This window comes from Rhinolophus sinicus, chromosome 3 (genome assembly GCF_057876585.1).
Source record: "Rhinolophus sinicus isolate RSI-liver-muscle chromosome 3, RSI-T2T, whole genome shotgun sequence".
Classification (NCBI taxonomy): domain Eukaryota; kingdom Metazoa; phylum Chordata; class Mammalia; order Chiroptera; family Rhinolophidae; genus Rhinolophus; species Rhinolophus sinicus.
Genome location: NC_142503.1, coordinates 173,610,618 through 173,637,419, shown reverse-complemented (window position 1 = coordinate 173,637,419; position 26,802 = coordinate 173,610,618). Strand labels below are relative to the sequence as shown.

Below are 26,802 nucleotides of genomic sequence, written 5' to 3'. Positions count from 1 at the left end.
CCTCCTTCAGGCTGGGACGAGACTGATAATGGTTCTCATTTTGTTGTCGTGTGATCTCCCAGCAGCCCCCATCTTTCAATTGACAGGCTTCTGCTTGTTTGCTTGGGCTGCTTTGGCCAAACTCAAACCACCTTTCTGGTTGAGGAAGCACATTGACATCCTCCCCCATTGAGTCTCCTTTGATGGCTCAAACATGGCCTCCAGCCCAGACAAAGGTGACCGGGCGGCTATAGCTGGGCACCTGGAGAATCAGACTCTGGGCATCAGCAGGGCAGACGTCTCAGGGGGGCACAGCCCTCCCTGAACCTTAGAGTCGTCAGGGGGAAGCTTCAGCTCTGCCCTTCCTTCCCGCCTCTGAAGTCCAGGTTGAAGGAAGCCGGCCATCTGTTCTAGTTCCCTGCAGGAATCCAGCTGTGTGGGCAGATGGCACACACCGCCCATGCCCGTGCCTGAACCTGGGCTGAGCGTAGGAAAGGTCACAAGTCCTGAATCTGACGACATTATGGAGAACTTGAGCTATCACTGTCATGAGCGCATGCACTAGGCCAGCCTCACTCAGGAAGTTCCTTTTTTGGCCTATTATTTCCAACGGTTGTGGCCTCATGGCCTTGCTTCTCAGCCCAAGAGGTAAACAACAGCTAATGCAGCCCGTCCACGGCCCACTTCCGGCTCCCACTCTATACTGCCGCTGACCCTGTGCTCGGGCCTCCCAGACCCCTAGCCTGGGTGAAAGGACCAGCACTGGATGACCACGGCAGCTGTCGCCGGTTTGGATAGGGTTGCTGCCTCACCAGAGATCTAGTGTGGCCTCACCATGCGGATGGGGTTAGGCTGCATATTGCCCTTTGGTTTCCTCATATTTAAAATGAGGGTGGCCAAGGGCAACAGGAGCGGTCAGGAGAGCATCCTTCTTCCCCAGCCTGATAGCACAGGGCTCTTCCTTCCTTTGATCGTACTCAAAACAACCCCAGCCACAGAACAATGAGCCGGGAGGAGGCCGGAGGGGAATTTATTATGCTGTTGTCCTGTGGCACAGCCTTGCCTGACTTTATCTTGCACAGAGGTCTGTGTGGGAGGAAATCTGGCAGGCCCTTGGGTCATCTTCCTGCTCCTGCACTCCCTCCAATGAGGAATGCTGGAAGGACGGCAAAGACTGTCCTATTAGCCACACACCAGTCAGCTGTAGAGAGAGAGAGATCAGCCTTGATTTCCTAAAACTCCCATAGAGACTCTGTGAAAGGTGCAGGACTCCCGACACACAGAGCCTTGCCTGAGTCCATCCTGATAAAGAGAAGGCCCCAAATAATGTCAGTCTGCGCAGGACAGGCCCTTTTCAGAGCCTTGCTCTCCAGCCACTTTCCTCTCTTCTGGGTCTTGGCAAAGGCAGCGAGTGACGCCGGATGCGTTCTCTGTGGGCAGTGCAGCTCCTCACATGGAAGAGTCCACTTGGTGAAGGGTTTCATCGTTTCCCCCAGCATGGCTGAGAGGAGAAAGGCTTGAGCCTTCGGGCTGAGAGGGTCTTGATCAGAATCAATTCTGACTAGATCTTCCCCTAAATGCAGATGTCTTCCACGCATCTGCTGTTAGCAGGATCTAACCAGGTCCTCACAACATTAATTTCAATCAATCCATCACCCAAACTATAGTGCCAGTGTGCTAATATTCAGAAAATAAACAAATTCTTCCTTGTCAGCCAGCTAGGTGCTGTGGGGGCACCGGGCCAGCCGTCTTTGTGGGGCTAGAGCCTTTTGTGAGACTGTGGATAAAGCAGATGCAAACCTGAGCTCAAGCTCTGGCTCCACCATCATTCCCTGAATGACTCTGAATAGGCTACATGCCCTCTCAGAAACTCAGTTCACTCATCTGTAAGGCGGGGTTGAGAACACAAACCTTTTAGGATTGTTTTGAGGATCAAATGAGGTAATGTATGTAAATTACCTAGCATGTGTTGAACGTTCTGTAGTGTGTGGTCATTACTATCACCACCATTTCAAATAGGTGTGAGGGGCTGACCTGACCCCCTCCCATCTTGAGCAGTATCCTCCAGTGAGCTGTGAGCCTTGCTCTCAGCCATGATGAGCAAACACATGGGGAACACGAGAGAACAGAACCACAGCACAAAATTCACCTCAGACACAGCAACAAATCCAGGCACTGAACTTGCTTTTCAGACCTCCAGATTATCTCATTCTCCAGTCACGTCATCTCTCTGTACAACCCCACTGTATTAGTTTCTTAGGGCTGCCACAACAAATTATCACAAACCTGGTGGTTTAAAACAACAGAAATGTATTCTATCACAGATTTGGAGGCCAGAAGTCCAAAACCAAGGTGTAGGCAGGCCACGCTCCCCTGAAGGCTCTCAGGGAGAACTCTGGCCTGCCTCTTCCAGCTTCTGGTGGCTCTGGTGGTTCCTTGGCTTGAGACTACATAACTCTAGGTTTTGCATCTGTGGTCACATGGCCTCCTCTTTTTTGTAAGTCTCTCATCTGTGTGCCTCTTATAAGGACACTTGCTATTGGATTTAGAACCCACCTGGGTAAGCCAGGATGATCTCAGCTCAAGATCCTTAATTGTATCTGCAAAGACCCTTTTCCAGAGAAGGTCACAGTCACAGGTTCCAAAGATCAGGACATGGACATATCTTTTTGGGAGGCCACCATGTTGCCCATCACACCCACTAACCCTGCAAAATGTCCTATTGGATTACGACTGAAAAGTCAAGACAAGAGCTCTCACTTGTGGCTGGTGAGGAGGCTCACTCCTCTCCATGCTGACATGACTGCTTCTCCACTTGGCCCCAAGAAGGGAGTATAGTCTATCTTCAGAAGATAATCTGGCTGTTAATTCTTTATTTATTGGCAGGTAGTGAAGATAAGTGCTTCTTGCCCTGTGAAAAACTGAGACCCTCTCCTCGCCACCCAGCGTTTAACGGCAGGGCTCAAACCAGAGCTGCATCCAGAGGCCTCTTGTTCTTAGCCAGATACATTGGGGTTTCAAAGCCCATTTTGCCCCTGAAGGCTTATGAGTGAGCTCAGAAGTCTTACTTCCAAAGGGTGTGGTGCCTCTCTTTCCTGCCAAGCCCCACAGGAAGCATTGATTCCCCCAGGGCTCAAACCCTTCCCCTTTTCCTCTTCTCCTTGCCATCCTGTCAAGTTCTCCCCCTCCCAAAAACCTCCAAGGGACCTACTCCTCTCTTTTCTCAAAGTCCTCCTCTGGCCTGGCTCCCTTCTCAGGGCCGTGCTCCCCATGAAGCTCCTCCCTTTCCTATTTCCTCTTTCATCCCCTTGTTCAGCTATAAAATCCATGTCTAATAGAACGGACATAGACCCAGGGGTTCCCAGGCCTCTCTCAGGAAGGCCTTCTCTCCGAAAGTGCAACCACCTCAGCTACCAGACTGTGGGGGAAGGAAGATTATAATGCAATAGTATTTTTTATGCTTTCAATCAAATAATATACTTATATATAAATTTAATGTAGACCTCGACTCCTTCCAAGTGGTTTCAGGAAAGAAACCAGTTCTAGGTCTTTCCCTCTGACGAGTCTAACGTAGCAGGCTCTGCTGATGGCCTTGCCTTTTTCCTTCACAGCTACTATTAATAACTGCTTTTGTAGCTTCTCTTTCAAGGTGTTCCTGCTATTTCTGGCTTGCAGATGTTGATGAGTGGCATGTGTAGAGTTCAGCTTTCACAAATGTGGGAGCTCTAAACACTGAATCACATACTAACCGAGTCCCACATGTTTACTGGAATCTGGCTAAGGATAGAAAAGTCACGACGACCTGACAGTCTTGAGACAAGGGTCATAATGAAAACTAACTGGAAAGAAGTGAAAATAAGACCCATTAGACAACGAAATTCTTGAGTCTGCTCCTTGCTTAGCTAAGGATAACATGGCAAGTAGGTGGGTAAAGTCCACTATTCTCTGAACCATCCTTCAACTTGCCTAGTGAGGGCTCCACATTCTCCTGTGCAGAATGTGTATATTTACATACAGATCATGAGCTCTGTGTGCACGGAACATGGCCCTTGAGACCTGGAAGAGCCTCATACCATTTTAGAACGTGACTCCCAAAAGGGTAAAATCTGACCTGTCCTCATACACTGCTAGTAGGAATGTAAAATGGTTCTGTCACTGAGGAAAACAGGATGGCAGTTCCTCAAAAAGTTACATATAGAATCACTATGTGACCTAGAAATTCTACTCCTACGTATATACCCCAAAGAATTGAAAATGGGCACTCAAAGAAATAAATGTGCACGCAGGTTCACAGCAGCACTATTCACAACAGCCAAAAGGTGGAAACAGCCCAAATGTCTATCAGTGGATGAATGGATAAACAAAATGTGTTCGATACATACAATGGAACATTATTCAGCCATAAAAAGGAATGAAATATTGATCCATGCTACAGTATGAATGAACCTCGAAAACATTATGTTAAATTAAAGAAGCCAGACACAAAAGGCCACATACTGTGTGATTCCATTTACATGAAATATCCAGAATAGATAAATCCATAGAGACAGAATGAAAGTTGGTAGTTTCTAGGAGCTGAGAGGAAGAGGCATTCAGGAGGATTGCCTAAGGCACAGGGTGTTGAAAACGTTTTAGAACTAGACAGAGGTGGTGGTTATACAATACTGTGAATGTACTAATTGCCACTGAATTGTTCACTTGAAAATGTTGCGTATTAATGACTCTTGGGTGGTGAACACACAATGTGATATATAGATGATATATTACAAAATTGTATACCTGAAATCTATGTAACTTTACTAACAATTGTCATCCCAATAAACTTTAACTAAAAAAAAATTTTTTTTTTACAAAAAAAAAAAGTTGCATGTTATGTGAATTTCACCTCGATAAAAATTTAAAAAGTTAAAAAAAATATTCTGGCCTTTGTGTTCTGTGCACACAATCCAACCACTGCTCTTACTCTCAGTTCACATTTCCTCCTGAGCAGACCCGTGTGCCCATTTTCAGTACCAGGGCACCAAACTGGCTTATGGTGCAGATTACTGTCAAGCTTACTCTTGATCCCACTTCTGAGACACATTCTCTAAAATTCCATGACTAATGCTGACTCTACGACAGTAGCAACCAAAGGTTTTAGCAGAGAACAATGGTTGTGGGTGAGAACTCCTTAATAGCCAGACTGTTGTTTGCCAATATTTTGTTTCTGTGGTGGTAAAACAGATTTTCTAAGCAAGATTAATAAGTTTATGCATTTCTCTGTCTTTAAGAATTTCTACAGGCTGCAAGAAGGAAAAGAACCCAAGTGGCAAGACACCTAGAAAAAGATGTACAAGACCTGGGTAAAGCCCACCCAAGGTTCCCTTTGAAATCGTTGTTTGCTGAAGTTATGGGGGAAGAAAGTTCATGTTCCCATTATATTTGCTCCAACTTTATTTGAGGAATATAAAGAAACCTTTTAGTTTTGTGTTTCCAGAGCAGAGAAGATTTGGGACTGAAGAGGAGAAAAATGCCTATAAGGAGAACTTGGGACATGGGGACTTCCACATGTTAACTGGGGCAGAAAGTTGTAAATCTGATGACTGAGCCATCATTCATTCACTCACTCATTCACTCACTCAGTATGGGCCTGTCATAGGCCAACAGGCAGTGGGAAAGACCCAGTCCCTGTCCCTGAGGCCTGTGCAGCTCAATGTGAAGGCAGGGGAGGCACACTGGACGCGTCAGGTCATACTGCAAGGGCTCAGACGGAGGGCCAGGGGAGCACCGGGAGTCACTCCCTGGGGTGATGGGAAAGGCCTCCCAGAGCCAGTGACATCTGAGCTGAGAGGTGAGGCAAGATTGAGACAGAGTATGAGCATCACAGGCAAGTAAGCACAGCATCCTCATCGGCCCAAAGGCAGGAAAACAGATGGCGGATCTGGGCAACATGGCATCTGGAAGGCTGCAGAGGGCTGCAGGCTGTCCGGGCAAGTCAGGGCCAGGCTGGGAAGGGCCTTGCATTTGTCCCAATTCTTTCTGCTGACTTTTTTCTTTCCATAAGAATGACAGTCAAATATTTACCATAAATCACTTCCTTTAATCCTGTCAATCGCCCCTTTATACAGATGAAGACAGCGAGGCGCAGAAAGGTTAAGTGGTTACCCCCCAAAAGGGCCGCACATACCACCAGAATGTATAAGAAATGCCTGAAATGACTGAGTGGGTGTTGCCGGGGAGGTGGGGAAGAGGACCGGTTCAGGGAAGACACTAACTGCATCAGTAATTAATTTCTTAAACTGGGTGTGGGTGCAAGGATGCTCAAACATTTATGTATGTGTGACACTTTCCTAGTGACTTTTCCATAGACTAGTCCCCTTTCCACTGGACTAGTGCATAGGGTCACCTCTCTGTTGGAAAGCTTGCACTGCATGCAGGCTGAGGAGCTCTTGAAAAAGCACAGGAGCTGCCCTTTAATGTTTCAACATCTGCTGAGCTTCCCACTGTGCTGGTGTGTAAGTCTCTATTTTTTTTTATTCCCTTTGCCAAGGTCTCAGAGGCAACAGTTCTCCAGAAAAAGCAGGTTTGACCTCCCCTGGCCCTCGGGTGGATGGTTACTGGAATTGAATGATTCCCAACCGGGGAAGTATGAGGAGAGAGGAATGAGTCTAAGCCCCACTTTGTGTCCTCCGGGGTGGCTCACATGCTGCTTGATGGACAGTGCTCTGAGTTCTTTTTCAAGTGAATTTCCCTTCAGTTACACTGTTTGCTTTTCCTGCCAGAGCATCCTGCCCCCTCCAGTGAAGTCCCGAGGAGGAGACCCAGCCCCTGCCTTCCTGGTGTGCAGAGCTTAAAACAAGCGCCCTCTGCCCATCGGACATCCTTCCCATTTCCAGCTATTGAGTGTAATCAGGTGTGCCAGGATCTGATTTCAAAGCCCAAAGCCAAGGGACTCAGAAGAATCCTCTCTCCCTGCTGCTCCAGTGGGAGACAAAGGCGACTGAACAAACAGGATGTGCTGAGAGCTGCACAGAGCACTGCCCCAGCAAGACAGGCGGACGGGACGCAGGGCTTCAATAGATGGCCTGTGAGCTGGGGCGTTGGCATGTGTGGTTAGTCATGCCCCAGAGAAACCAGAAGCAGGACAAGATCAGACACCGTGATTCATCTGACAGCCTTTCTGGATGGTTCTTGGTGAGCAATCATGCTCTTCCAGGGTCCTGTACCCCACTAGAAGATCCTGCCTCTGGCCATTCGCCTTGCAGAGAATGTTGATATTTCTAGAAATCGGGAGAACCTGCCGTGCCTTGTAGGCAGACAAGGATGGTATTCAGGGACTGACATGCAAGTCAGGACGGAAGTGCTGTGCGGTGGAGAAAACCCACTGGTTACAGCCCAATGTTTGGGTCCTGGTGAATCCCTTTGTTTCTGTCCCTGTTTCCATCTCTTTTATCCCAAACTCTGATGGGCTTGGGAAGTTACAAATAGAAAACTCAATCATTGATTTGAAAAAGAGTTCAAAGTCATTCCAGAGAACAACATACTTCTTAGGAGGGAATTTCCTCCTCTCCTTCCCACTGCCCACAGTTTTAGATCTAGGGAGAAATCAGCGATGAAAATAATATTCATCAAGACCAGACTTGCAGGAAAACAAAGGTCACTGAAGGCAACAGGGTAGGAAGCAACTTACACTGGGAGGGAGGTGTCCCTGGGGGCAGAGTGACCACCCTCACCAATGGCAGAAGTTAATGGCATCTGCCCCCAGAGGTACCGTCACTGGTGCTCTCAGCCAGCGGTGCTTGGAATATGGCCTACGGGCACTTCTGGTTCTTACAGTTACTGAGGCATGCACCTGGCATTCTGAGGATGAGGCAGGAAGGACAAATGTCCCGTAGTACACAGGCCAGTCCCCTACAACTGAATAACTACCCCAGCCTTTTGTTGAGAGAGCAATACTGGTGGAATTGGTCATTTCTGACACTCAACCCTAAGCTTCTCCAACCTATAGTCTTTGAACATGAAACCTCCAGAAACAGTCTCTAAAGGCCACTGTTGGTTCTAGATGAACTAAAAGGCACCCAGAAAATGAAAACCTACCAGACATCTATAGTTCATCACTGCCTCTCAAGGCAACTCTGAAATAAACTCAAAAGTTTCCAAGACAAGATTTAGTCTGGCATCACACATCAGATTTATGGAGATGCTTTCTCCCAGGGCTAGAGATTCAGAGGCTGCCTCTCAGCTTTCATAAACGAGATCTGGGCAGGTCCTATCTCCCTATGCAGCACAAACAGCTGGCATGCTACAGTGCAGCAATGGCTGAGAAAGAAAATTCCAGTGAAGAGTGGGCCTATGGAAAGCAAAATGAATGTGTTAATTATAAATGATTTCTGTTGATGTAACAAGACAATATGACTGGAGATTTCTTTGCTGTGGCCATAGTGGAAACTGAGTGTGGGGTTCTTGGGTGGAATTCTAGCTATGTTAAATGACCTAACCAGGGCTGTTTTTTTTTGAAGGGGGCAAGGAGAAACCTACAGATACCATCCAGATTTTTCTTAAAGGGAGAGACTTGGTGAATCCATCATTCTACTCATAAGCAAATGACCGCCACAAAGAGTTTGACTTCTAGGGAGATTCTGAGCACAAAGTTGCAATGTCTTTCAGAACTTGATTTATGATTCAAGATGAACCACCACTAACTCTGGGGTTATCCAGCCAGGGAGGGTGAGAAAGGTAGGCCCACTAACCAAAGGTGGTAGGAGACCCCTCCAGGTGAGCTAACTATACAAAGGGAAGCAGAGAGCCCAGGTGGAGAAGGGCGCAGAGCTAGAAGGTGGGGGGCTGGGGACTGATGTCCAACAGCCTCCCCTGACTCGGTCTCAGACGGCTTGCTGGACACCTGAAGCTGTCTGCCCCAGTGTCCACGTGAGTTTCTTGTGTCCTTGAGGGCTGTTTCAGTGCAGAGAAAAGACCATGGGGGACTCCTTTGGTTTTTGCAGTTAGTATTTCAATTATTACAGCTACATATTGAGAAACCCTGTTTTCCCTAAGGCTGTAAAGTTCACCTTACAATTCTTACACTAGTTATAAATCGTAGATGCTCAATAAAAGTCTGGGGATGATTTACTCACATTTCAAAATATCTTTCCTTGCCTTATACCTCAACCATGAACCCAATGCACTCCACCTGGTACATCTCACATCATATATCCAACAGTAAATCACACGAGACAGCCCTGCTGGCGGCCTGGGGTGGGGGTGCAACTGGGTCAGACATGACTGATGACAGGGGCTGGGGTTCCAGGCCCCAGGCCTGAGGGACAGGCTTCCTTCCAGACCTGGTGTTGCTGGGCAGGGCTGTACAGGTGGAAATTTCAAGAGGCACCTGAATGATGCAAAATAGGGAAATGCTTTCCTTTCCTCTATTCCCTATCTCCCTTTTTATCCTTACTCTGGAGAAATATTTGTGAGGGCAAAGTTGGAGGCTGCTTTAGCTTCTACTGTGCTGTGGCTCAAGGGCAGCTCTGGGGCACAGGGCTCCTCCAAACCCTGGCCCCTTGCTTCTCTCCAACCTCTCCATGGTTTCTCTCTCTGCTTTTCCAACTCCTCCCTGCTTCCCTTTGCCTCTCTCCCTCCTTCTTTCTCTCTTTCTTTGGGCCTCAGGAGCTCTCTCCCCTCCCTCTCCCCACGTTTCCCTCCAAACCCCACACTCTTTGTTGCTGGATTCAAGGTTCTCAATACAATAAAGCTTTGATGATTTGCCCCAATTGAGAAGGAATGTCAGCTTAAATTAATGAAGGGTCTGGATAATAGAATTTTAAAGCAAAGTTTAGTTGCTTTCCAGGGAGAAGCCTTCGCATTTAAATGCAGCAACAGCTAATGCTGAGAAATGGGGCAATATGTCTTAGAGACTCTTTTAAATACTTCAACAAAAAGAGCCCTTTCTACTTTCTTTGAATCTGAGTGTTTCTTCTTCCTAAAACCTTTCGTTTTTAGTGACCAATGTGTCTTTTGACCACTGTGATTTTACTGGGCTTCTCACCAATCCATCATGGTTTCAACTCCTGAATTCTTTATGACAGAGATGTTTCCACTTCCACATTGAAAGTCTCTTCAGACAATTTTTATTTGCAGTTACATGGGCCATACATGAATACATCCTCTTTGCGAAAAATTAAAACCTTAAAAATAACAATAAATGAACACTTTATAAATAATAAAAAAATTTCTGTATCTCAGTTTATACCACTTTAAAGCAGTAACAATATATCATTTATAACAAACTAGTTTGCACAAAAATCCCTTCTGCATGTCCTATCCAGAAGAGAAGAATCTACTAGCTGACTGAATCTTACTTTCTTGCAAAAATAAGGAGTACCTGTGGTGGTGACAGCTCTCAGCGGCCCTCCCTTTCAGGACCATTATGCTTCCATCCATCCATCCCCATTTCCTTGCTGCATCTCTCTGCCACATTCCATGCCCAGAATCACACACCGAGATGAAGTGCATATGGTAAATGTTAACAATTATTGTGTCTAGAAAAGGGTATTTGGGTTTTCATTATACTATTTTCCCTATTTTGCTGAATATTTAGCTTTTCCGTAATAAAAAAAGAAAAACTCACCAAATTCTAAGAACAGTAGAATAACCACATGACCCTCGGAACCAAAAAGGACGGGTCCTAGCTGTCCTCCTCTTCCTCCTCCTAGGGCCCCCCTGCCCTGCACTGGGCAAGACTGAGCCTCCTTTACGGGAACAGTAACCAAAGGAATGCATGGGGTGCACCTTTGGCAAGCTCTTTCATACATATTCTTCTTTTTCTTTGGGGGATAGGTAAGGCAAGTGATGTCCCCATTTTACAGATGAGGAAGCCAAGAGGCTTAGTGACACTACCTAATAATACTGCCTCAGTTATTGCTTTCCTATTAGGCAGCAGTAATGGTTCTAGGCATCTACACGTATTAACGAATTTCATCCTTACAATGTGAGTTACATGCGTAACTTGCTCGAGATTACAAAGCTAGCAAATCGTGGGCTGGAATACGAACCCAGGCAGTGTACGCATGAGCCCGAGCTCTTAAACACCTATATCCCCGTGTGATGACATTACAAATGTCTTTCTGGTATCCCAAGAGTGGAAATCTGACAGCCTTCAGGGTTCATTCAGACTGTAAATGTGTTTATTTGGCCCATCCAGTATTTTACAAATTTTGAATTAGTTGCCATAATTTAAATGTTTATTTTAAAAAAAAAGATTTCATTTGAAAAATCCGGATTTCTGGCTTTCTGTGAAAAATCAAAAGTTCTGGCAACATTAGGCTGGCATCCCACAAAGTAACCATTGGCTGGAGCTGAATACCTGCTGCCCCTTTAGGCAGGGCAGATGATTTCTAATTTGTCACTGTCCCCACTACTCCCTATAGTGCAAACTGGTCTCCTTTTGCAACTCTGTTACCTGTCTAACAGAGCATTTGAGTTTGCAACCCCTGCACTGTCAAAAACTACAACCCTCCCCCCCCCAAACAGAATGTAATGTCTGCCTTGGTGTCATCAACATACTACTTAAGTCAGATGTTTATTCATTTGTTTATTCATCCAACATCTCTCCATCCACCCATCTTTTCACTGCCTATCAGGCACCCTCCCTACCTAGCTTAGCTATTCTCAAACTGACTGCACAGAGTCACACCTGCCATTTCTTGACCAATATCTACTCTTCTCCCACTCAGGATTAGAACGGCAGCATCAGAAGATGGGAAAAACAGAGGGATGGCAGGTGTTATGGATTGAATTGTGCCCCCCATTCTTATGTTAAAGTCCTAACCCCCTGATGTGACTGTATTTGGAGAGAGGGCCTTTAACAAGAGGTAATTAAGGTTAAATGGAGTCATAAGGGGGGACCCTAATCCAGTAAGATTGGTATTCTTACAAGTGAAAAAGACACTAAGAGCGCACACAAAGGAATGGCCCTGTGAGGACACAGTGAGAAGGTCCATCTACAAACCAATGAGACAGGTCTCAAGAGAAACCAACCCTGCTAGCACCTTGATCTTGGACTTCCAGCCTACAGATCTGTGAGAAGATATGTGTCTGTTGTTTAAGCCCCCCTGTGGTATTCTGTTATGACAGCCTTAGCAGACTAACAACACAGCAGGGAACTGCTTTCCATGTATCCCCTGCCCACCCTTTCCCCTTCCTCAGCCCCCGTTCCCTTGTGGCTGAATAGGTAATCACCTAACATCCAAAGCCATTTGGGTTCATTACTAAGAGAAGTCGGCAGCAATCCCGGTTAAGAAGGTCTATTATTTCTCCAGTGATGTGAGCACTCCCATCAGGATGGGCTGGGAAGATATCGCTAAAGAATTTCACCAGTGAGATGCACTCAGGACATTTCACTAAACCCCGTGCACCTGAAGTAGGAAGATGTTGCCTGCAGTTCAAAGCATAATGAGATTTTGGAGTTGAGATGTGAGCATGAAAAGTATTACTAAAAACCAAGTTGGCTTAAAGAACATTGAGAGCTACAGGTCTGCCCGGCTAATTGGTTGGGTTTAGCAAGCTATTTTTGTCTGGAAAGTCTGAGTCCAGCTTAAACAGAGTGATGGTGAAAATAATGACTGTAAAATTGGCTTCGTCTTAAGCCTTCCTATGGGTTTCCTCCAGGTGTTCTAGTTAGAGGGGCTTATGTTATTAACACAAAGATAGGTGGTTGCTGATTAACCCCAGAGGGGCCTAGAGAACTGGGAGAAAGCCAAACTGGCTTCTGCTCCATCTCTGCATCAACTTTCAAGATGTTGAAATGGGAATGACTCAGGAGTTGGGATGATGATGGTGTTGGAGAGAGAGGCTGGACAAACCCCAGATGGGTTCTCAGATCCCAGGGACAGCCAATGGCAACAGACTTCAACCTCACATTCTAAATGGAATGAGCAGAGATCTGGAAGAGATCCAGAGGCTCCGGCTCTAGAATCCCACAGCAGCAACACCACGAGAACTACCTTCTCTGCCACCATTGGCTCCTAGGGAAACTGCAATTTTTGTCAGTAGATCAAAGTGTCAGTCACAGGCCAAGGTTTGACCAATGATTTAATCAACACCCAGAGCTCAGGAAAGGGCAGGGACAGATAGGGTTGTTTAGATTTGCCTCTGGTTCACTTCTAGCCTCATGTCCACTGAGAAGTACATGGAAATACTGAAATTTGAATGTAGATGGCTTGGGTTGGCCTTTTAACCATAAAAAGCAAAGCCTACTATCATAATTCAATTTCTCCCCTAGTCCTTTCATTGACATATGAATTCAGACAAAGCTTCTCTGACTCACTTGAAAGAGGGAAACACCACACATGACCTGTCCACCAAAAACATAATGAAAATTTATGAAAACTGCCAATAAAGAGCTCTGAGCATCTTGGGAGAACACAATTGGCAAAGATCTTACCTAAACAGAGTCCTTCACTTGCGTTCTAAAACTTAGTTTGAAAGTAAATTGCTTGGGACTTGTTATTCCGGGATCTGAGCCCAGGGCTCCATGAAGACTGAGGGTGGGGGCCTGGGCAAAGGCAAGGGTCTGGGATGGGGACTAGGGATCCTTGAAGGGTTCAGAGTAAGGTCGTGGGGAAGAGTGGAGCTAGAGTATCTTCCCGCTCTAGTCCGTCAGGGCTCTTCGATGAAAGCTTCCCTTGCTTCTGCTGATGTCTAGTTTTGGGAAAACGGAAATTGCTCTAAAGATTGGGAGGAAGAAGAAAGGTACTTCAGTCTCATGTTGAGAATGGGATTTTCTTTAGCCCAAAATGATTTTATTTCCATTCCTCTTTCTACACCACACCTTCCTCCATCTTCTTCATATTCTCAAATACATTTTAAGAGCTCTTCCTTCCCACTCACTAGTCCTATGCCTGTGTGATTTGGGCACTTCAACAAGGTGAGAAGCAGGGTATCGGAGTCAGGGGCTGGGGGATGAGCAGTGATGGGGGACGAGGCTGGGACAGGGGAGATCCGGTTTACAGTGATAAGAAGGGGAGGAAGAAGCAAGAGAGAATGAGTGTCATTGCCGCAATCCAGCTAAGGATACAAAGAATGCACTGGAGCTCAGCACCGTCTCACCTTCTCACAGCCCCTCTCATGGACGCTGCCTCGCCCACATCTCCTGCGGCTTAGGCAGCCATGCTTTCAGCTCCTCCCTCAGGCTACAACTGACTGGCTGGCTAGTGACCAATGATGTTATCTGAGACAAAACAATAAGAGGAGCCTGAGCCAATGAGATCCTCTCTTAGGAATTTTAACTAGGAAATATCAAGGAAAAAAGCCAATGGGAACTGAAGCTGAAAGGCTGAGGTATAGAGGAGCTGAAAAGACTAGGGTGAGCCACATGCAAGCTGAAGTTTTGAGTAAGCAGAACTACAGTCTGTGGGGCACATTTGCTGAGAGTGTGGCCTTGGGTAGAAATGCAGAGAGAAGCAGAGTCCAAGGTAATGAATCCCCAGGGCTGCTTCTGCTCCTAAAGGCTTTCCAATTCTAGGCCACCTATAGCCTTAACAACACCTGTCCCCTTTTACCTGAGGTAACTGAAACTCTTCTCAGATGAAAAGAAGCCAACTATAGCTAACAATTTGTACAAGTTCTGGGTAGGTAATTTGAAACTGAATTATTATCTGAAGACATTTGCTTTGGGGATAACGAGGAGGCGTGATCCCTTAGCAAACATGGCCTACCACCACGCTTACTTGGAAACATTTTGTGTACTTAATTAGGTTTTAGGCAGGAAATGGTGTGACCTCATTTCTCCCTTTGTTCTTATGATGTCAGGGTATGCCAAGACTATGTTTTGAGTCCTGAAGAAAGGAGGTCTTGGCATCTGCAAAGAACTGGTCTGGTCTGAGAAAGTTAAGTCTTTTTTAAGTTAGTAAGATCCAGGTCTACAAACTTCTCTGTGGGAAGCTTTAAAACCATGACTTTTGGGGGTGGCTGGTTAGCTCAGTTGGTTAGAGCGTGGTGCTAATAAAACCAAGGTTGCCGGTTCGATCCCCACAAGGCCCACTGTGAGCTGCGCCCTCCTTTAAAAAAAAAAAAAAAAAAACAAACCCATGACTTTTTACCTAGTTAAAAGGAACAAAGAGGTGTGGCAGCCATGTTTGTTCACCAACAAGATCTTGTGAAGCATTTCTCATCTCTGATTTCAGGGCTCAGGAGGACTAAACTGGAAGAAAAACTGGTCAATATGAGCCCTCATCTATTATGTCCACAGCCTCTTGGAAATGTCCCCTGGCAAGGCTGCCATCAGCACTTGACTGAAAACACATGGAAGCAGCCCACTTGGAGCAGGAATTCATTATTGGAAGAATAATAAGGGAAAGTTCTCTCTCTCTTTCTCACTCTCTCTGCTGCTGCTGCTGCTGCTGCTGCTGCTGCTGCTGCTGCTGCTGCTGCTGCTGCTGCTGCTGCTGCTGCTGCTGCTGCTGGGAGAGCTGCTTTCTGGAAAAGTCACAGGGCTTAGAGGGAATTTGAATCATGTCTGGTAAAAAGGGGAGAAATGGAGGTGAGAGGGCACATTTCCAGAAGCCTTTTCACACAAAGCATGATGGTCCTGGGCAACTCAAAATGAATAGTTCCATCTTAGATGTATTATTGAAATTTAACCCATCATCCTTTCCCAGCATTACTAGTGTCTGGTAGTGCCAAGGGAAAAGACCCTAGAGTTAACTGGTTTTCCCTGACTACTCGTTTTCAAAAAGGTCCCCTGTAGATTAAAATGGGCTGCAATACTACTTGGTCTTCCTTCCTCACCACTACCTTGTAAGTCTTCGGTATGTGTCCGTTCATGCAAGGGAGTAAATGTGAAAGAAGGAGACATTTGCCAGCTCACTGGGTCTAGCAGTACTTGGCAGACATTACAAATGTACACTGATATCCAGTTCTCCTTCCCTTCCAGATACGGGGGTGGAGGTGCGGGTTTGTACTCTCTACCTCTTTGGAGCTGGGAGTGGCCGCATGACGGCTTGGCATGAGAGAAGTGATATGCGTTGTTTCTTGGGGGAAGTGCCAGCACACAAGCTCTCTGTCTCTCTCTCCCGCCCCCCCACCCCCTGCCCCCCACTGTGGCACTTGTGGAAGTGCTTGTTGACACCGCAATGAAAGCCTGAGTCATCACATGGAGGACAGTGTCCCCAGGAAGGTCTCTCAGATATGCATAGACTTTAAGTCACTGAGCTTTCAGGGGTGTGTGTGTGTGTGTGTGTGTGTGTGTGTGTGTGTGTGTGTGTGTTTAGGCAGCAAAACCAAGTCTGTCCTAACATAGGCCCACCATTAATTGGTCTTCTCTCCTCAGATCTATTTGGAGTTCTGGAGAACCTGCGCTCCATATGAACCCTGTCCTCACTGAAATTCAGAGAAGCAGGCAATGTGCTTTCTCTAACACTTAGGATATTCCTTTGAGACGTGTGATGGGCTTCTTCCTTCCCTTTGAGCAAAAGAGGCCCCTGCTGAATTCTATAGTGGCATAAAGCAAGTCCTTTCACAGCCATAGGACAAAAGTGATGGTGACAATATTAAAACCAAATCTTGGGGAAAAATTACACTCCCAAGTGGTTTTAAGACCACAGAGTTTAGGTCAAAATCGGATTATTTTGTATTTCTGCTTGCCTTCCTTCCCCTTTCTCCATTATCTAATCATCATTCCCCATCTCCAGAATTGTCATTTGGCAAGTCTGGTTTTGCTGGACAAACTTTGATAATCCTGTCTCTGAGCAGTAACTTTGCTCCCAACATTCAACATAAAAGACACTCTGCAGAGAGTTCTGCACTTCGGGTTAGTCCAGAAATGTTCGCTGTGTGGGCTGATAGGGACCACACACTTCTGAAGCTTCCCCAGGACTGCAGCGCATCAACAGAATAGCTCGGACGCTATCACAATCAGCGAGACAGAGTTGGACTTTGTCATACATATGTATACGTACACACACACCAAGGAAAAAAAGAATCACTGCATTGCATCCAAGTTCAATAAAAGTAGTTAACAATACAAGATGCTTCACTAGTATCTCATGGGTGGTGACGGTTTGGCAGGTTTTCAGCTCAGGAATACCGCATGTGTCTTCTTTCTTATGAACATTCCCTAGGGCAGCTTTCCTGTGCATGTCTCCTGATCTATAATAATGGTGAAAAGAGAAGAAGGCAGTGATGGAGCCTCCACCAGACTCTCAGCACCACTGCCCAGGCTTTCTGTAGCCACTCATCCTAGGGGAAGATCTAACCACTAATATTTCTCTGGTGATTCTATTATTTGGAAAATAGTCACCGAGTTCCTAGGGTGTGTATAGTACTGTGCTGAGTACTTCAGTGACTTGAGGATGACCAAGAGAGGTCATAATAGATATGAACAGAAATACTACAGGGATAAGGGATGGGAGAGGAAGGGGCAAGCCTCCCTGGGTTCATAGCCACATTCCGTCATGTTATAGCAAGAGACTGAGTTTTTCTTGCCTTTCCTCATCTGTGAAGAAGGAATGATGCAAAGTCCTACTTGTGAGACTGTTAGGAGTGCTTATGCACGTATAGCGTGTGTCAGACACGCAGTAACACTCAATAAATACTCGCACAAGGTAAGGACAGTGCCTGGGTCCTATCCCGGCAGAACAATTGGTGGTGAAAAGCCCTGGCGGGCTTTGGGCAGCAGAGCACGCGGATAGATTTCCCAATCGCTAGGGACAGAGCACTGTCTCAGTGATTACAGGGGCCAAAAAAGTAGTCTCAAGGAGGAAGCCACTCAGCCTTTGACATTTGTGATCAGGGTAGGTTTTCCTTGTACCTTTTTCAGATACTTTTGAGTGCCCTGTTTTAATGTGCGAACTGTTTAGCTTTTCTTTCCTGGTGGACAGTGAAAATGGAGAGACACTGAAATAATAGTTATGGAGAACAAAACATCTTTCCTAACTTCTCAAATAGTCCCTGATGTTTGAAATTAGCCAATTCATGTAATAAGAATTCATGGGAAATTTATATTTAATCGGCCGCAAAAACTCAGTTTGGTTTTCACAAAAGTTCTATTGAAGACGGCAAGTTTTCAAAACGCACCTCATTCAGAGGGAGACAAATGACCACAGTCTGGAAAGTCAGCCTCCCCCACCTTTTCTGGTTGTAGCAAAACCCGTCTCGACCTTCCAATGCCCACAGCACTATTTGCTCTCCAGGAATACCTTCCCTGATTCACTCCAGCTGAGTAAAATGTTGCTCCTTTTGTCCCTGCAGCATGTGGCTTGAACGTGCATCTATTGTGTCACTTTATTTTATTCTGTTTTATAGTATTGGTCGTCGCATTCCTTGTAATAGAGTTCTCAAGGATGGGGTTGCTATCCTATTGTTTTGAGCTTCACCTTAGTTAACACTTGGCATGTGCTCAATAAACATTGAGTTGCTAAAGGACTTCGTCGTTCAACCGCTCTTCACCCTCTGTACCTACTTTGTGCACAGCACTCTGCTGGGCACCAGTAGGAGACACGCGATAGGATATGCCTGGATTCTAACCTCCAAGGCATTTAGGAAACCTCTGTAGGGGGAGCCGGTACAAAGTGATTATACAGAGGCTAGCTTAGAGTCACTAACAACTTGGGTAAGAGAGGTCCCAAGGCCAAAGGCTGGGAAGATGGGATGCCTGGCTTTGAAGGGACTGAAGCCCCCAGGCTTCGCACTGAAACCAGCCTTGAAGCTTTGGTGGGAAGCCTCATGGCAGTAGGAGGGGGTGGGCTGGGTGTTCTGCTTGAAACGACTAAATTATCCTATGGGTCACCAATTGATTTATTTGCTAATTGACTGGCCCAGCTTTGGGCTTTAAGTCTAAAGAAATCATTTCATCCTTTATTAAATACTGCATGAATCTCACTCTTTGTTCTGCAGGGCTATACACAATATACCAGTGAAACTTGAATTTACACCACAATAGTTGCGCCACTAATGACCTTCCAAATGCCACTAATACCATGCATGTTCCGCTTCTCAGTTGGATCCAAACCTGTCAGTGAATTCTGAGCCCATCGACCTCCCTCTGACACAAGAGCAGACCCCCACGCCCACGCCCGCCTCTAGCCTCCCCCATCTTTCTATGATTTCATTTCTGAATCAGTTACTCTTTGGAGACCCCGTTCTTATACACCTCCTCTTTTTATTTGGTGGACAATACTTTATTCGGAAATGTTCCTGTAATTACAAATCCTGTTAGCCATCCTCCTCCGCTCCCCAGAGGGATTGTGGGCTTTAATTAATTAATGTGGTTAAGCCACTTTGAGGTGTCTGGTTGAAAGGTGCTATATAAGTGCAAATTATTATTATTATAGCTGTTGACATCCCATGGCAGCAAAGCCTTCAGCCCTATGCATCTAGAGACCTGAACAAAGGCTTCTAAATCTTCACCTTCCCTGCTAGGTCTGAGATGGCTGACTCAATGGTATGGGGGAAAATCTGTAACCATCTCAACAGCAATCAACTAATCCCCATTAGGTTGGCTTCCATTTCCTTCTTCCAAGCTGCACAGTCCTGCTTCATTTCACAAATCACGCCCCCATTAGCTCTAGACAAAGGTCATAGTGTCCCTATGGCCTCTGTTGGCCTAAAGGAAAAGAAAAAAAGAAAAAAAAGGGATAAAAGAAAGATTGAAAAAAAAGAAAGTTGTCATGAAATGCACTAACTTCTCACTAGCCGTCTAAATAAAGCTTTCTTTCCAGTCGTTGTCCACTTACAAACATACCTGTCTGCTACCCAGGGAGCCAGTGGCCCCACAAACCAGAGATACCCAGAAACACAGCACAGCTGTGGGTTAAGGTTCCTACAGCCCTGGCTTGACTGCCAATAGCTAAAGACAAAAGGGAATCTTTCTGGGCTGGGTGGGGAGAGGTCATCCACTGAAGTGGGAGCCCCTCTTCGGCTTCCTCCTCTACCCCCAGGTTTTCCCTGAGAAAGCCAGCTGCCATCTGTAGCCAGGAAGTCCTCACAAAGGCAGGGGACCATGATTTAGATGTTTTGTGCTACACCTAGCACAGCACAGCCCTTAACAAATGCCCAGTACTTCCACTATGATGGTAGCCATTGAAAGCAGCCCTGTGGGGGAGCCCTGGCCTCTCGAAGGGACGCTGCCGACCAAAATGCTCCTTACAAGGCTGTGCCTCAGACCGTTTGTTAGTGTGGACGTGGGTGAGCCTCAGGGGGTCATGTCTTCATCTGCCTCCATTTATCCTCCCTATTGAAGGGCTCCTTCAGGACATCGGTCAGTCTCTGTGGGAAGTGATTTGGAGAGCAACAAAAGGACCTGGGCCCTTTGGGGGGCCTTCAGAATTCAGTAAACATCTGGACACGGAAGGCCAGGTTCTCAAGCAGTCTAGCTGGGGAGATGTCAAAAGAGAGAAAGAGCTGTGTGTGCAATGCAAGCTCTTAGTTCTGTGGCGACATTTGTTGTAGAAAAATACAGACGCCCCAGTAGGTAGATAGGAAGATTTTTCAAAAGCTCCTCTATTTGTCAGTTTTTGTGAGTGCAGCGCGCTGTTTGTCAGTTCTCATGGCCTGTGTGAGGGAATAGAAGTTCTGCACGGCTGCGGAGCGGCTGTGATGGATGTTCTGATTCTGTATATACTACGAATAACCCAAGGTCGCAGAGCCTGTCCTGGGAGTTGTGGTTAAGCCTTTCTGTTATCCTTAAGGTTTGTAAATCACTTTCTAGTGAAGGTGACTTGGATTCTCATCATGAGCACGTTTTAATTGACAAAAAAGGAAGTGCTGAGACTAAGTGATTTACACTTCATCCATGGGAGAATTCAGGATCTGAACTCTTGACTCTCAGTGTTCCTTTTATTGTTAAATCAATCCATTTAGAACACATTAGTCAGCATGATTCATTAGTCACATGGCACTAATCAGCATTCCCCAGAGTCCCCAAATCTATCCTCAAACAGTGAAAGAAACTGGTCTCTGACAAGAGACAATGGAATGCCATTTTCATCCGTATTCAGGAGCTGATGTCCAGTTTAAGTCCCACATATTCTCAGGAACCTTCCTCAGTCACCCTAATTGAAATGAGTCTATCTCCTCTGTTCTTCCATATCCCATTGCCTGAGCCTCGATATGTGCCACAGTTTGGCTTTGATTAAACTTATTTTGTTTTGAAAGAACTAGATTTTGAGCTATTAAAAGGAAGGCATCATTTTTTTCAGAATTATATCCCCTGAGCACCATGGTTTGTAAACAATAGATGCTCAACAAATACCTGCTAAACTGAACTCACTGAAATAAAGCTTAAGTCATATTCCAGAGAGAACACCAAGTCCTTTTGGAAGAGGTTTTCAAAGAAAATCAACAACCTGGATTGACTTAACATCTTTTGGTATCATTACCTGGGCATTTTCACAAATGCAAATTGTTAACTCTGCAAAGATAGCCAAATGGCTTCCAGGTTCTAAAAGAGGAGTACAGGTCTTGGAATAGAGTTTTTCTCTATAACCTTATTCCAACAAACATTTTATTCCATGTTTGAAAAAATTGAGAAGAAAAAAAACATTTTGGAAACAAGATGTGTTTCGTCTATGACTTTGGACCCAAATTCATACCCTGCCTTGTGCTATAAGCACCAGTAGCTGTTGCTGAAATATATTTCTTGCATAGTGCATAATAGCAAAACACACACTGTTTTTGCTTGAGATAGATTCAATTTTGGGTAGGGGACCAAGATTTTCAGGTGCTGATCTGTGGTAACATTACTGACTGATACCCTACGTCTCTGCTCTAGATTCTACCAAAGAGGTAGACAGTATTTTTAACACAAAATATTTATATTGCACTTCAACATCATGCAATCAGTTCAGACCTGGGATCTGTACTATTGTACCCTGGGGCCTAATTTCTGCAACTGGACTCCTCTGAAAGGGATATGTTGCCGAATAATCATCTCCCTTTCTCTTTCATGGCAAAAGAACTCCCCAAATTTAGCTAGGCACATGGCCATTCAGATGAACAACTATATACTCTCTAAACAGCCCTTTTACTTTTTGATATACAAGAGAAACCCTCACACCTGTGTACCAAAAAACATGTGCAACAGAATTCATTAAATTAACAAATAATTGAAATTTCCATCAATAACATGTGGTACGTATATTCAAACAATGGATATGGAAAACTCAATTAAAGTGAAAGAACATGATCCATGTGTATCAACGTGGATATACTGCAACATAATATTAAGTAACAAAAGCAAGTTGTAGAATGATGTGTCCAATAAACAATTTATGCAAATTTGGAATGCACTAAAAACAAATCTCTCTTTGAGGCTAATAGCTAGAGTAAAAAAAGTCAACAAAGCACAGGGCCAGTATGGGAAGATGTCATGGAGGGAGGGAATGGGAAGCGAATATTAAAAGAGAAGAAGAGAACTGGGCAGATGTGAGTCCTTCCTCATTTCCTCTGGGGAGCTCCTCACCAAGAAGCAGGCAGAAGCTGCAGAGAACAATGCCTTGGCCTGGATGAGCTTTCTGAGGCTGCAGTGGCACGTGGCAGCCTGGGGACAACATTACAGGCCTACTCTGCCCTCTTCTCTGTGACCGCTGGTAGAGGAGTTCACTCTTTCTGCTCCATTGAATCCCAGGGCTCTCTGCCCAGGCTCCCACAAGAATGCCAGGCTGTGCCAGGTGTGTGGGTGGTATTTACCAAGCAGACACCTCCATACCTGGATGGAAACAGACTCAGAATCTTCTGGGTAACTTTGAGTCCACCAGGAAGAAAACATTTAGATAGGTTACTGATTCAAGCTGAAATCTGATGAACTCAGATAGTGGTATTTGGGGGGGAAGAATTTTTCAATAAATCATCCAGTTGGCTCAGTGATTTAAAAAATGGAGTGGAAGAATCCAACCCAACTTTGTGACAAGGGAACAAATAGAGGAGATTAATGCCTCTCCCAATATGCTTCAAAAAGCAATCAAACAACCACTTTTGATTTTACAAGAAAGATGAGGCACATAGCTTTCCAGCTCTAAAAACATCATTGTTTTGTTTCTTTGTTTTCTAGTTTCTTCTAAGTCTCTATACTAGGTGATTGGAAAAACAGGACACGAGCTTTGTTTCCAGCACCTTCTCTGGACCTATTTCAGGGTACTCTGAGCACCCCCTTTGTTCCCCATCCCCATCCCAAGGTTTATGTTGTTCATTGAAACCTAAACTAGTAGAGAACAGCCCCAGAATCCAAATTCAACCTGTCATACCTGCTCTTGATTTTTCAAAAAATACGAAAAACACAATTTCGTCCTACTGAGAAACTAATCCATTATCATCTGTCCTGTTCAAAACAACCAGGCTTTTGTTTTTCAAATGCTCCCTACATTCCTGAGGAAAAGGAGAGTAGCAAAGGAAAAGTGACCAAGGAGGAGCCCCTTTGAATCAACCTCGTTCTCCCCGGCCAGCCCCTCCTTTGGGATCTGCTTCTTTACCCGGTCAGCAGGCCTTTACTGCCACGAGCCCCACGACAGCCTGGATGGCTCCAGGACAGCCAGCCCCTGGGTTTTCCTAGGCTTCCTGCAGCGTCAGCAACGCAGCCCAGCTGCTTTTAACTATAGACTCTTTCTTCCTGGCCTTGACACTGAGGCCCAGGGGTCCCAGCTATGTTCTGGGTGGCACAGCATTTGGGGCTTGCTGGGGAGACGAAGGACACGACTAGAGCAGAAGTGAGTCAAGTTAGAGATCACTGTAACCTCTCCCTTCCCTTCTGCAGCCACGTGGTTCTGTGGCTCCACCCAATTAAAGCCACTTCTCAAAGCCAACTCCTGCTTTTCCTTAGCCACGAGGTCCTGGTGCCCCTCGCATCATTCTGGGCTAGCCAGTTCTCTAAGCATTGCCACTCAGTGGGCTTTCCTAGTGAATTCTGGGGACAAAATGAAAAAAGTATTAATGGCATCCTCCACCCCCTTCACCTTTCCCACTTCAGTTGCACAAAAGAGCTGAACTCTCCCTCTGCTGGGATGCAGCCCCTCTCAGAGTTCAAACCTGCAGGAAACTGGTGACTGTGAGCTCCCCCTCTACTTTGAGGCCCAAGTATTTCCAGGGTTTGGGCCCAACCATAAGAGGCCAGGATCCCGACAAGTGCAGGACAGACAAAGAAGATGCAAACAGCGGTATTACCATGGTAATGGCCCGAGCCAGGCGGCCTCCTGAAGATGCTGGGAGGGTGGGTTTTCTTTCTTTTACTTTTGCTTTTTTTTCCGCAAAAGAAGAATAGTTCCGCTCTCTATTTTACTACAACAATAGATGGACCGGCTCCTTCAAGTGTTTCAAAAAGCAGCCTGAGAAATCTCTAACCAAGCCCCTCCGTCTCTCCAGCCTGCCGTTTTATTGTCCCTCCCATCCCAGTGAACAAAGGGGCAGGAAGGGTACTAGGCCCCCAGTAGCCGGCTGTTCTCAGCATCCTAATCCTTGAGAACTGCTGAGGGGAATGGCCTGTGGAGCCGGCCTCACCTTTTATCCCCCCTCTGCTTATGCACTTAGGAGCTCTTCAGGTATTAGAAAACCTCCTGGTTAGCAGGCCAGTAGGAATCTTGGGGCTTGCGAAGGGGCTAAAAGGCACCCAGGGATCATTCCCACATTCACTCATAATAGCCCCTCCCCTCCGCACCCCCCAAAAAAGAAAGGTAGCTTGTTTGGGTTATTCTTTCCCACCACTCCAGGCTGGCTCCATTACAAAGACTGAATGTGGAGCCACAAGTGGCTGGGCTGGCCATTTCTCTTTTAGTTGGTACCACAGGAGCTGTCCTCACTCTTCTAGCCCTTCCCCTCTCTGTCCCTATGCCCCTTAGGCACAAACTGCATATTTCAGCCCCCTCCAGCTCTAGGTACCAACCACCATGCCAACTCAGGGCTATGATTCCAGGGCAACCCCTCACACAAGGAAAGCTTCTTGGCCTTGACTATTGGTACCTTTCCAAGGTTACCACCCAGGGATCAAAGGTTTCTTTGCTTTAAACCTGGGGAACTGTGCAGGTGTTTTTTAGCTCAGTCACCTGGTAAGAGTGGGAGAAAAATGAGCTTTTAAGTTCCAGTGAGTGGCGATCTCAAGGGTACAGCTCTACTGAGCTGAGTGAATGGTAAGTACACCAGCTCCTAGGAGAATCAGATAAAGCTGAAGTGGGAAGGTCTTTAAAGATTACTAAGGCTGATGACTACACTCCAAGTAAGAAAAACATTTGCATTGCAACCTCCACACACACACACACACACACACACACACACACACGCTTCACAAAACAATACAAGCTATGTGATATAATCTGATTTTTCCCATTCTCCTCTATTTCAATTTTTAAAAACGCTGGTTGTAACTCATTTATTTCATTTTATGACCCACTAATGGGTTGTGACAATTTGCAAAGCACTGAATCAAGGTCATTGTCATTTTCAAGCTGACAAAACTAGCCAGAAATTTTCTCAAGATCACAACAGAGCTGGAATGGAGAGCCAAAGGGGTCTCCAATAGAGGAGGGGTCCCCATTTTTCTGAGGACCAGAGCTTCCTTTTGTTTTCCCCAAGTCTTGGGAGCACAGAGCTAGAGGGGAGGGACTGCCCAGAGGTTTGTATTCAGTGGCCCTGCTGTAGGGGCAGAGGGTATTGCTCTTTTGGAAAGCCTCAGAGAGAGAGGTGTAGCTTGAAGAAGTGGAAGGAATAAAACAGCTTTGAAAGCAACCAGGTGAGGCTCTGTGGTCTCCCAGACATTTTTATTTACTCCGTGGGGTTTTTGCATCATCAGACACTTTCTTGAAATTGTCTCTTTCCTGGACACACAGCTCCAGGTCAGCCTCCTTTAATAATCCACTTTCTCTCGTTTCCCAACTTTTTCTAATAGTCTTTCTTTGTAGTTGTTTTAACCTCTACCAACTGACTGTAATTCCAGTCTCCACCTTCTCCAACAACTTCCTCTTTCCTGTCAAAATCATGATCTTAGCAATAAGCGTCAGTGATGCAACTCTGTAAATCTTGTTCCCACAAATATCCTAAAAGTTATTCAACTCAGCCCTGGCTCAGCACTGGGCTATTGACCAAAATGCCCAGTGATCACGACCTCAACACAAGCAATCTGGGCAGAACTGGTGCTTTCCCCCCTGAAATTGTCTTGTAATCTTTCATAGAATTTCTTGAAATCTTCATCACAGTTCGCTATTTAGTAGACGTCTAATCTTCTAAGAAAGCCTCAAAAAATGAAGAGCCAAAGCCACACTGCGCACTGGGGACATACCAGTCCAGCCCTCTGATTGCTTATTCGTTATACACCCTCAGAGAGTATGTAACAAAGGGGCCTGCTGTTTGCTTTGCTTAATCTGGTCTTAAAATCTCTGCTTCTTTGTCAGAAAACAATATTTGCGATTGCAAGAAACAATATTTACCAAGGAACTTGGATAGCATAAGTCAAAGGCTAAGAGCCAAAGGTCAGTAGTTCTTACCCCAAATTTCCCCTGGACCTGAGTCCCTGCTGTGGAGCTCAGCTGCACCAAACAAACACACTGTTTTCCAGGTCCATTAAGAAGTGGATGTTTTAGAAGAGGAAGGAAAGGGACGGTTGCAGCCTGTTCCTCAGTTAGAAGCATGAACTCTCCAGCCTGCCTCAGAAAATTCCTGCGATATCTTTGCAGTGCAATGTGTCTCCATGGGGATATTGTAAGGACGCACCCCGTTTTACAAACCTGGGAAAAAATACTCTGCTTACAAAATCCTAAAGAACAGATATTCCTCCCATGAACAGCAATGACAGTATGCTTGCTCCTCTGTGGTTTAGGCCAGATGTTCACCTACACATGTCTGTGGCTAGGGCCTCCTGCCTGACAGTGG

The 26,802-nt window shown here is 45.8% G+C and overlaps 1 protein-coding gene across 13 annotated transcripts in view; it reads right to left on the bottom strand.

Annotated features, from left to right (window-relative positions):
- Positions 1–26,802, bottom strand: part of RAD51B (RAD51 paralog B) — a 619,726-nt gene that overhangs the window by 97,575 nt on the left and 495,349 nt on the right. The window contains exon 10 of one of the 13 annotated variants that reach the window (XM_088797378.1): positions 19,112–19,558. The exons of 11 other annotated variants lie outside the window; for them this stretch is intronic. In XM_088797378.1, the coding sequence (XP_088653504.1) occupies positions 19,531–19,558 (28 nt within the window). In that variant the 3' untranslated portion in view covers positions 19,112–19,530. Of the gene's footprint in view, positions 1–19,111; positions 19,559–26,802 lie in introns of those variants that run through there. One more of the 13 variants, XM_074327308.2, reaches the window with a different exon arrangement.